Raw genomic sequence first — 12,537 nt, 5'->3', positions numbered from 1 at the left:
GAGTCTTGGTTCATTCCTCCACCTCCATACACCATATTTGGTAAGTAGTAACTAGTTATATCACACCACCCCTAACAACTGTTCTGAACATGAATGCACATGGCTCTGCATGGACTGAATTTCTTGTGTTTTTGTGTCTTTAACTTTTTCTTAGAGTGCCCTCATGTGGAAAGTGTTAGGCACTGCAATCATGCCAACTAGTCATTAAATACCAGGACAAAAGAAGTAGCTTAGGGTTCTAACTATGTGGCTCCTGTTTTATGCTATTAGCATATTATCACTGTTATGTTAAAACCCCATATGTGCAAAAAGGCAAAATACCTTCTGAACTTTCAGTGGAAGTTAATGTGAAAAGAGTTTTTTAAAGTCATTTTGGAAATGACCCGACAACGGCAAGATTCGATTGATTGTCAAATAGAAAAAAACAACAATAATTGAGATGTGAGGTTTTTGCATGACAGTGACAAAAGATGAGTTGTGACAAAACTAGCAAAAAATCACTAATGCCCACTCCCCATATCACATGATGCTAGTGCTGGAAGGAAACTTTTTGCTTATTGAAACTTAATGTTGCTTATTTCTTTTAAGTTTGCCTCCTCAACCACTATCTCTGTAATGTGTAAATATTTCATATTTAATTTTTGTCACAGCTGAAGACTATCGAATCAAATCAAATTTATTTTTATAGTGCTTTTTACAACTGCTGTTGTCACAAAGCAGCTTTACACAATCAGTAATTAGTAAAATACCAATATCAATTACACAAAAACCATGAAAAATCTAAGACCCCCAGAGAGCAAGGAAAAACTCCCTCAGATCTAGAGGAAGAAACCTTGGGAGGAACTAAGACTCACAAGTGGGATCCATCCTATTCTGGTCAGAACTATTTATAAATGATTTACAATCAAATCAAGCCACATATACTGTTGTACTGCTCAGGTGTGCAACATATTCATAATCATAATATAATAATCATGGTGTAGTATAACTTAATATAGTCATGGCAGTGTTGGTAAGTGTAATAAGAGTAATGATAGTTAATAGTGGTAATATTAATAGTTAATAGTGGTAACATTAATAGTGGCAGATTGTTAAGAGTCCATTTAGGTCTATCTTGGCACAAATTGGGGAAATACTGATATTATTTCTGAATCACTAAGGTATGGATTACACACAGCTAAGACTGAATCCTAGCTGCCAAACACTCTGAAAACTAAAAAAATGCCCAGAAAGCAGCAAAACACAAAAAAAAAAATAGCAGATCTTTTTAGGTAGCCATTTCCTCATGCCATAATATAGTTAATAAATGATATTATCTCTTCAACATGAATGGTGCTTCCCTGCTCTACTCTGCTGCAACATCAGCATAAATATGACCTTCATAAAAAAAGCCATAAGAAGAAACCCTTTCCTGCATTTTCACTGCAAAATTTAGTGTTTTCCAAACAATCTAAACAAGCCAAATGCATTTTGGAAACAACCTGTTAAGTTAAATAGAACTATTCTAGAGAAAAAAGAGAAGAATTTAATGAAAAGAACATTTCTCCAAATGCTAAGCACAGGGGCAGATTGAGCGTGCTTTGGACTTTGTTGAATCCAGTGGTATGGGAAATAATTCACTGATAGAGTGAAGAGCAGATTTAATCAAATACCAACAAATTCTAGTAGCAAACGTCACACCATCTGTATATAATAAACAAATGATTAAAAGTGGATGGCTTCTACAGCAGGATAATGACCCAAAACCCACCTAAAAAAAGTTTACATTCTCTGCAGAGATCACAGTTTATACATTATGAAACATTAATGTTTATTTGTCAAATATAACAAGTTGCAGATAAAAAAATAAATGGGCTGTGTGCAAAACTAATTGCACTTTGCTGTTGTATTGTTTAATTCAAAAGTGAATTAATTTTGCTTTAACTGAGGCGGTTGAGATATGTGACTTTGTAGGAAGAAAGGTTGTCCTGCACCAGAGCTTAGATGGGTTTTCCTTCTTCGAAACGTAGCGGGGTGCGTTCACAGGAAGTGCTGTCAGAAACGTCGAAGCCAATATCAGCCTTCCGCCCCGCCCCCGGACTCCGAGTGACAATGACTGTGGCCTATCAGAGACTTGAAATGTGTGTCATTGACAGACCTACGGCCAATGGGATCGCAGCGATCTGAGCTCGAGGGAGGTGACGTCGGCGGCGTTCTCTGTCCGCCGTACGCAGGGAGAAGTTGGCTGGTGGCGGTGAAGATGGCGGATGGAGACAGCGGGAGCGAGCGCGGCGGTGGCAGTAGCGGCGGAGGGGGAGGAGGCGGAGGCAGCGGTGGCTTCCAGCACTTCCAGCGGGAGCAGGAGACCCAGGAGCTGGCGTCTAAGCGCCTCGACATTCAGAACAAGCGCTTCTATCTGGACGTCAAGCAGAATTCGAAGGGCAGGTTCATCAAGATAGCCGAGGTTGGCGCCGGGGGCTCCAAGAGCCGCCTGACTCTCTCCATGTCTGTAGCGGCCGAATTCCGCGACTACCTCGGCGACTTCATCGAGCACTACGCCCAGCTGGGGCCCAGCAGCCCGGAGCAGATCGCTCAGTCGTCCGGCGGCGGCGACGACAGCGGGCCGCGGCGGGCGCTCAAGAGCGAGTTCTTGGTGCGGGAGAACCGCAAGTACTACCTCGACCTGAAGGAGAACCAGCGGGGGCGGTTCCTGCGGATCCGACAGACCGTGAATCGAGGCCCCGGCTTCGGCGTGGCAGGCCCCGGTGGTGGCATGCAGGCCGGTCAAACTATCGCGCTGCCCGCGCAGGGCTTGATTGAGTTCCGCGACGCCCTGGCCAAGCTTATCGACGACTACGGCGGGGACGACGAGGAGCTAAGCGGCGGCACGGCGGCCGGCGGATACGGCGAGCTCCCTGAGGGCACGTCCATCATGGTGGACTCCAAGCGGTTCTTTTTCGACGTCGGGGCCAACAAATACGGCGTGTTCCTGCGGGTGAGCGAGGTAAAGCCGAGCTATCGGAACTCCATCACGATCCCCTTCAAAGCCTGGAGTAAGTTCGGCGGTGCTTTCTGCCGCTACGCCGAGGAGATGAAGGAGATCCAGGAGAGACAGCGGGACAAAATGTACGAGCGGAGAGAGGAGTCCGAGGGTGAGGACGTGGACGACGACTGATCCCGGTCCGCTCGGAGAGCCCGGATGAGGTTCTGCTCCTAGAAGTTGTTACGAGATTGCAGAAAAAAATACGACCGCGACAAAAACAAGTGCATGACGAATCGGACTTCAGACGATAGCCTACTAAAATATTGTGGCGTGATGTTCATTTGACAGAAAATACTAGTTAATAAGGTCTGTGAAGTTTATGTGATGATGAGGATTGGGGATTTGTTTTGGAGAGAAACCCGGCTAAAGCCATGGGGGCGAGTAGTGTTCCATTTGAGGTGTGAGGTGGGATTGAATGCTGAAGCCGCCCTTGTCCTAAACCAGCAAGTTCAACTGTCTGTGGTTGACAGTTCAACTTTTATAATGGCAAAACACTAAAGCTGCTGAATCCGGCGCAGTTAGTACACCTGAACCAGAGAAAACTGAAAAGGATGTTCAGCATATTTTAAAGTGTGAGAGTAGGGCATTCAATATAGTCTCAGTGATGGCCTAGACCATAACATAGTCTTGACCATAATATAGTCCCAGTGGTGGTCGGAGACCACAGTGTGTAGACTCGGTTGTGGCCAAGACCATAATAGTCTGTCTGAGTGGACCGGAGGAAACTAACAGTGCTGTCATGCTCTTACCTATACAGATATTGCTCATACGTTCAATATCTGTATAGGCTGTTGCCATTTCTTTCTTTTTTCTTCTTTTTTTTTTAAATGGGCGCTACTTGACAAGCCATAGGAATCTTTCGAAATGCCATCACAAATCAAACTGAAGAATAATTGTATAGGATGTTATACAAAAATGACTAATTGGCACACCAATGTGAAAATGGAAAAATATCTTAAAAGGTCTTTTTTGTTTTATTGAGTGGAACTTTAAAGGAGGTCAGATAAGTTATAAGTCAGACTAGATTTTAAACCTACAAAATGCATCTAAAATCTCTGCTAAACTCAGTACTGTGAGAACAGTTGAGGAGAGCGTTGTCTTTTCCAACTTGGGTCCAACTCTCCGTGACTACATTGGAATTAATAAGTCATTTCCTCTCACCAAATAGGACAGAATAGCTAAGGCAATGCAATGAAACCACACTCCCTTTTTTATTTAAACAACAAAAAATGCAGAGATTCATATTTTTCTTTTCTTCCCTTTCCTTTTTTTGTTTTAAGAATTATAAAGACAGATTATTCTGAACAAACCAGCATATTTTTAATACATAAAATAGAACTTATATGTGTATTACAGAATTATTAAAGCCTAAAAGGCCAATTTTATAAAAAAGAAAAAAAGATGGGATTTGAAGACTGTCCAGTGTATTTGTTTCCCAAAAAGTGTTTAGTAAGAGTATAGCATCTATATAAAGGCGTTAATATGATGTATCCTGACATCTTATTTCAGATTATCAATCCTCATCCCTTACTACTTGCACGGCATCTATGTTTACATTGTACTAGTTAATTTGCTTTTTTTTTGTTGCTGTCTAAACTTCTCCACTTAAAGGGATAGTTCGTCTAGACTACCTTGGCTGACAATGATTGAAAACAGGTATAGCGGATTGGCATGATAACATGCTGACTAGCAGCTCTATCTTTCTTTTATTATTCATTGCATATTACCACAAGTTTTTATTTTATTTTATTTTTTTTATTTAATTGACATAAGAAATGGCACTCAAGTCTCTAAAGTGGTCCTTTATGAATTTGTTATTATGCATGCTTGTCCCCACATTGCCTTTTGTTTAATTTATTAAGTTTAAGCATAGTGTTTTGTGGAATGTTTTTACCCTCCTCCAGAACATGAATTTAATGAACAAGCAAACCAAGATAACTCCTTTTCTCAGCCATCCTTCACAAGTTTAGCAGTTGTTAGGTTGAATCTCATCATGTATTTTGTCTTCTTACGATGAATGTGAGTTACCCAGGTAGACAGGCGGTCTATGATCATAGATAATTATGGTGTTATGTTGTTTTGTTGCTACACAGCTCATTGTTGCACTTTAATAAGAAGAGCCGAAGTTCCAGCAAATATGGTGCATCCATTGAGACAGAAGTCTTGATATTCTTTGTTTTCTTCCAAACAAAGGGTGGGGGGGCAGTGTTTTTGTATTCATATATAAAATCACCTTTTATCATCCCTAATGACTTGTACTGTTTCATGTTAAATGGCAGCTGTTTCACTCATTGTGCGTCTTGCTGTTTGCGATCAAGATCCTTCTCAGCAATTAACCATGAGCATTTGCTTTACGCAGAAGATGCACTCAAATTCAACTAGTGAAACTGACAGGGTTTTGCCTAAAATGTGGCTTAAACTGGCTGATTAGTCATCTTTACGAGGCATGTTTTGGCACTACTTTACTTGGTCGGTTACTAAATGGGTCGAGGGTGCCAATCTGGGCGCTGGTGCTCATGCTGTCTCCGCTCTGTTCTCTGTGTTCCCCAGACGTTCAGCTTCTCTCTGAATCTACAATTGCAGCAGCTGTTCCCCTGCAGCAGTGAGCTGACTTAGCAGGCCGGCTATTTTAATGTGAGGGGCATGGGCAGGCTAGCATTCTTGCTCTTGTGGCTGACGATTCAGCTGTGCTGTAAGCTCTTGAGTGCCGAAAGACACAAGGGCTCGATTGTCGAGGCTGCTGAACACACATGCACACACGCTTCCAACATTGTAACTGAATCAGCAAGGCTGCACCAAACACACACTCAGTGAATCTGCAGAGCTGTTCTCATACCTTCTGGATGAGGGGACAGGTCAAGCATTTGTTTTAATGTGTTACAGCTGATGTTATTTTCAGAGATTTTTTGAATGAGCTGTTGGCATGGTTTTGATTTCAGACCCTTGAGTTGACATAGAACAACTGTTAGCAACATGATGCTTGAAGCATTTTCAGTACGGTGTAGTGGGTTAGAAAGGGGAGGGTGTTTTTTTTGTTTTTTTGTTTTTTTGTTTTTTTGTTTTTTTTGTTTGTTTTTTTAATAGGACTAGTTTGGACAATAGCAATTCAAAGGAAAGTGTGACTGTACCAGCAGCTGTTGGCTATATGCTTCTACCCCCTCCCTAGCTGCTATACCAGCTACCCCATTAGTTTTCTTTTTTTAATCAAGAGGCTCTCCTATCCAGAAAATGGAGTGGGAGGTTTTTCCACCCCTACAGTTAACCTCGCTGTTCATTTTAAGTTCAAGAAAGGAAACTTGTGATCATTTTGTGGACCTGTGAGTTTTCTGTGCTTGTAGTAATGTATGTAACTGAACTAATGATACAGTTTATCAATGTGTGTGAACCTATTTTATGCTAAAAAAAAAAAAAGTTTGCCATAGTAAGATGCAGAGCAGTCAAGAGGGGGGTTGCACAATGTATTCTTTTAGCCAGCATTGTTGCATTGTTGTTTTAAACCCTTACTGTTGTATAGTTCAAGAATAACCATCCACCATGTTTAACACAGCAAAGAAAATGTTTTTTTTTTCTGCTTGAATTTTATTTTTCAATAGTAGAGAGAATGAAACATCTCACATACAGTTGAGCATACTTTATGAAAGCTGTGCAACACCAGGGTACAGAGATTGTTTTTGTGTCATTTTTGACCCAATGGGAGTATACAGAATGTTATGACCACAGAAGAGTTAAAGTAACACATCTTTGGAATATCTGGAGACCTCTGCCAGCCAAACAGTAGAAACAGGCATTCTGCTGATCACATTCTGTTTTATGCACTACATCTTTTTAGCTTGATCCTAGTTAGGAAAACAGTGTTACTCATTTACTTTTGGAGTGGAAGTGATGACAGAAGGCACTACACACCATCTGATATGCTTTTGACTATGTTTCGTGGCAGTTTTTTCACCAGAGCTGGTTCGTTTGTCTTCCTTCTTCAAGAATTGGATGGTGTGTAAGCAGTATGCCGTTTCCATATTTCCACGTCTGCACTATTTTCTTTTTCATTCCTCAATTGGATAACACTGATGACGTCTGTTAAATGTCTTGCTATTTCAGGTTATTCTCCAAATCTCAGTTTCTTAGTGGACTGTTTTGGACTTGCAAGGACAGACTAACGGTTTATGGAACGTTCTTTCTCAAGGTTAAGAAATGTCTTTTTCAGTTAATCCGGCGATCTTGGCAGAGATTCTAAATGTGAACAGCAAGCCCATATCTGCTTTCTACTCAGGTTTTAGGCATCCTCAAATGAATCTCTACACACTCTCCATATACCTCCCTTCACTGTTGATGCTGAAGTGGTCTGGAGGCAGACTACAGAAATATTCCTGCAACAGGAACTCTGTCACAAAGACTCAGATACTCCAGTTCTGCTGGACCCCCCCAACTACCCCCCCCCTCCCAAATCATAGGCTGCCTCCTACACAACACACGCTGGGTGGCCATCCATTTGCTCATGCCTACTCAGTTTCTCAAAATCGAGATCTATATTTAGAAAATGCTATGTATGTTTGTAACAGAATAAAGGAAGTTATAATTGATGGAAAACTGTTCAGTTTCCCTGTTGCTGTCTCTTGCTGTATCTTATGGATTTCATTTGAGGTTAAATACTCCAAGAAAACAAATAAGCTGAATAGATAAATACATGCTAAACCAACCCAACCAGCATGTTAAAGCAGCTCAATCCCAGGTCACATCCCTGATCTTAACTTATATTTTAAGATTAATATTGATTATTTCTTTCTTAGATCAGTCTTAAATGGTAAAGCAAGTGTCACACTGAACACTCTACATCTTAACCTCTACTGGTTAAGATGATCTTAACAAAAGAAAGTGCTTTTGGAAAAGCTGGACCGAAGTTCTGTTTGCTAGTTAAATGTGAATCATGTCTTTTGTTTTTGGTGGTAATTTAAGGGATATTTTCACATTAGGAGATGGTTGTTGGGTTCTTTATGAGCTAAGGCCAGTTTCAACCTGCTCTTGCTGACCCAACAATCCCCTTAGCTGGCCTCAGTGACCCCCACCCCGAACCCATTTTCCCACGTGCTATCACCCATACAAGATGAACAGTGAAACATTGGAAGAACTGGTGGCTTGTGGGCATGTAACACCACACTGGGCCTGCTGCTAAATCATGCCAGGATTAGTTGGCATGCAAAGAGTGCTATGCTGGCATCACATTAAAATAAAAGCCCTTACACATGTAAACACTCGCGTTTGTGTGGAATGGGAGGCTAAATAAAAGCAATCAATCAGTGGTCAGAAGAGATTTATGGATAGTGGAGCTAAGCCTTTCCTGAAGGGTCTGGTGGCATCCTAGCTTCAATTGACCTTTTAAAGTTGTGTAATAATTAATACATATTTGAGTTTTTGAAGCCTTTGCAACATCACTGTAATGAGTGAATAATTACCTGAAAGAATAATGAAATATTTTATATTATAAATTATATCAGTAATGTATCAAAAATAAAAAGTAAATAAATTAAAAAGGTAAAAAATTCTGGTGTTTATTTCATGGTTCAGACAAAAGATTAAAAGGGCCCCGAAATGTATGAAAAGCCATTGATGTAAAAGTAATAAAATAAAGCCTATTTGGAGAAGTTGGCACACAGTAGATCAGTCTTTTCATAGTTAGCATTAGACACAGATCAACCAAAGGTACAGAAGTAAGGCAAAGCTATCTTATCTCTTTTACACATAAGGTATAAACTTAACAGCTAGCTGTACTGGTGGGCTCCCAAAGCCCAGAAAACTCAACAGGAGGCTGAAACGGGGACATGACCAAGTACTGGACAGTAGGCCAGACAGAAGACTGTACACGGGACTGGACAGGCAAGAAGAAGACTAGACAGATAACTGGTAAGTTGACTGGGATGGAAATGGGAACTAGACAGAAGACTGTACACAAGACTGGACATTAAAAAAAAACGGGCAATGGACAGGAGACTGAAATGGAAACTGGAATCAAGACAGGGATAGAAACAAACACAGTGATGGGTACAGGGACTGAAACAAAACGAGAAACTGGCACAGGGACATACGCTAATAACAGGAACCAAAACAGGAATAGACATAGGAATGAATAGAGTTAGGCCAAGGACTGTCAAAAGGCTGAGGTGCAGTCCGAGGGGCCAGCCTGGGCACAGTTCTGGGGATCGCCTGTGGCACACGACCTGAGATGGACAAGACCGTCGGCACAGAGTCAGGGGCGGACGGCCTAGGAGCCGACACTGGAGCAGGCGCGGATGCCCTGGGCGCCGGCACTGGGGCTGAGGGCACCGTGCAGTAAAGCAGTAAAAGTGATAATATCTATGGCTGATGATGGTGATCAGCTGTTGATGAAGGTGATGGCCTGAGCGCAAAAACTGTTCCTGTCTGCCAGACGGGAGCAGCTCAAAGAGGTTGTGACCAGGGTGCTAGGAGTCTGTAATGATTTTCTAACCGTTTTGTGGTTCTTGAGCAGTACAAGAAGGGCAGAGAAGCACAGATGATTCTCTCAGCTGTCCTCACTGTTCGCTGCAGTCTGTTCCTGTCCTGTCCTGTACTGTGACTGCTCCAAACCAGACAGTGATGGATGTATGGATGATGGATGGATTCAATGACTGCAGTGTCAAACTTCCTCAACAGCTCCTGAGGCGGACCCAGCTTCCTCAGCTGATGCCGAAAGTACATTCTCTGCTGGGTCTTTTTGAGGATGGAGGAGATGGGTTCCCACGTCAGGTCATGAGAAATGGTGGTACCCAGGAACCTGAAGGTCTCTGCAGCTGACACAGGGTTGTTGAACATAGTGAGGGCCAGCAGAGCTGAGGGGTGTTTCCTACATGTTTTCTGTTACAGATTACTGATTCAAAAAAGTAACTGCAATGTAATCCAAAGGATTTCTATATTCAAGTAGCATAGTCTGATTATTCAAGGATGTATAATCAAATAAAGACAAAACAAAAACTTGACATATAAATCCACATGAAGCAATCCTGTGTCTATATCAAATACCAAACAGCACCATGCCCTCTTCAAACAATCTTTTGTCCTCATGAAGCAAATCTAAATTTGGAGGTTTGTAAACAGAATGATTATGGTATGGTACGGTATACAGTGGTTATATATAGTGGTTATGTATGTACAGCTGTTATGTACAGCTGTTATATACAGCGACTATGTAGGTACTGTGGTTATATAAAAAGATTTTTAAAAAAATAGTGCTAAACACAGAAATACTCATTTAACTTCATAAACTCTACAGCCTCTGGCAACCAGATCAATTTCCCAGGAGTCTGTGAATGGGAGTAAAACTACTACCCCAGCAAATCCGGATGAGGGGGAGGTTGCATGATAGAGGGATCCTGCGTTCACAGGAAGAAACCCTGATCCTAGTGCTCTGCTGGGCTGCTGGGCTATATTTAGCTCCTGTTGCCATGTGTGCTGAATGTGCATGGCAACACTGAGACACGCAGTGTCACTCTGTGCATGTGAACATGTGAAACTGCTGGGTGGCATATGTTAAAAACAGTTGTCCACATTTTGCTCCCTTGAAAACCCTACAACAGGTTCCTTACTAATAGCCAATCTGACAATATGCAGTCTTTATCATATGCTGTACACATTCGGTTCTATTCCTAAGAACCAATTAATAAAGTATTTTACAGTATTTTACACTTTGTTTCACAGTTATACTCTTGCTTACGTGAGCAATATGGTGATATTTTATCATTATTGCTGGCCTCAACATATTGTCGCTGTATTTCACAAAAATGACAACACAGAAAAAAAACAGCCCTGTTGAATTAGATTTTGTGCATTATATTATGTGAAATGTCAAATGGTGTGGTTAATTTGGTGTGTTTTGTAAATCACTAGTATGTGAATCACAAGTGTGTAATGTTATATTTTTTGCTGTATCGCTTATCCCTAAGTGAAAGCCTGGGTGCTGCTTTCCCATACATAATGTAATATATTAAAAATAACAGTTCTGACCATGTATTCTGATTGGCGTAAAGGTATTCTGTCCAGCATTCTCTGATAGCTGCAGATGGCAGGACATTCTCAGATTTAATAAAATATACTTATAAATCAATGGTCCTTATTTTTCAAGCATTTCAGAGTAAGTAAAACCTAAAGGTGCTATGAATGTTTTTTTGAGTGATATCATAAAAAACACCTTTGGTTCCATAAAGAACTATATTTGTTAAAGAGATCTGTGAATGTGCCTCTAAATCAAGTGTTTACATGAGGATTCTTCACAATCTCTTTCACAAACATGGTTTATTATGGAACCGAAGGTGGTTCTTCTATGATATCACTCAAAGAACAATTGCAGCACTTTTCTTTTTAAGAGTGTAAGATCAGATGCTGATAGCACTGAGCAGTTTAAAGTATTCCTTGACTCAACACACCTGATCCAGATCATTCAGGGCTCGATAACCAGTTGATGAGCTCAGGTGTGTTTCAAGGAGTACCTAAAACCATGTAGTGTTGTGGGTCACCAGGAGCAGGATTAAAAAACACTGCTACAGGGCTCTGTAAGCAACATAACCAATCCCAAGTTGTTGTTTTCTTTTAAATTTGGCTCAATGTTTAAATTTACTTTCTTACTTTTCTATTTTTGTTGTGCAAACCGGTGTAATATACTATAATTCCTCCGTGTGCGACAAAAACATGTTAGCGGCAGATCCTTTAAATTCTATAAATTATGTGGTGGGGCCTCCAACAATCTGACTTCTTGTTCCAGAGCATTGTGCAGATGCTTGATCTTTTGGAGAAATTTGAAAACCAGGGCAACACCATGCACTTTTTGTAATGTTTTTCAAAGATATTACAAATGATCCACCTGAAAACATTCCCAATAATGCAACAATGCATATTACATCACTGGTAAAGATGGTAGTATGTTAATGATTTAGATCCCATTTTACATCATTGGTCCTAATTCACTGATATCTTCCCAAGAATTTGTTCTTGAGAAAATTCCTAACAAAACGTATTTGACTTAGCCAAACATTTGGGAACTAAGTTTTTTTGGATGAGTAATCCAATCTGCTTGTGGACATGGGTGGGTAGACTTGGCCTGAATAAAGGAAGTAACTACATTATCTTAAAGCAGCAATGGCCATGTGCTTCACCTCTCAGGTGTTATTTTATTATATATTTTTTTTTCATTTTAATTTAGAGTATTAGAGATTTAATTTATAATAGTGATCTGCTCATTTCTTAGGTTATATTGGCTTGCAAATGTATTCAACCCATAAAAAGCATTCCCAGCCATAAACACAAAACACGCCTCTAAAATCTCTTTAGACTTCTTGTCTAATCATGTTACACGCATAATCTCCTAACTCTTTTTGGAATAATGGTGGAGCTTGGAATTCATGTCATAATGATTGGCTGCTATGAGAATAGTTTAGTGTATTCATTGTCTGAAAGTTCTTTGTAATGAGTTTTTATGAATTTCATCAGTCACTACCTGTATTAGCAGGTTAGTA

At 40.6% G+C, this 12,537-nt stretch overlaps 1 protein-coding gene across 1 annotated transcript; it reads left to right on the top strand.

Moving 5' to 3' along the window:
* The first annotated feature begins 2,214 nt into the window (after positions 1 to 2,214).
* On the top strand, positions 2,215 to 7,606 carry purbb (purine-rich element binding protein Bb). Its single transcript, XM_072658493.1, has one exon. It carries the CDS (start codon positions 2,240 to 2,242, stop codon positions 3,152 to 3,154), a length of 915 nt encoding a protein of 304 aa, XP_072514594.1. The 5' UTR covers positions 2,215 to 2,239; the 3' UTR covers positions 3,155 to 7,606.
* Positions 7,607 to 12,537: the final 4,931 nt, after the last annotated feature.

This window comes from Salminus brasiliensis, chromosome 16 (genome assembly GCF_030463535.1).
Source record: "Salminus brasiliensis chromosome 16, fSalBra1.hap2, whole genome shotgun sequence".
Taxonomy (NCBI): domain Eukaryota; kingdom Metazoa; phylum Chordata; class Actinopteri; order Characiformes; family Bryconidae; genus Salminus; species Salminus brasiliensis.
Note: the sequence above shows the minus strand (reverse complement) of the source record. Positions and strands in the feature narration are given on the sequence as shown.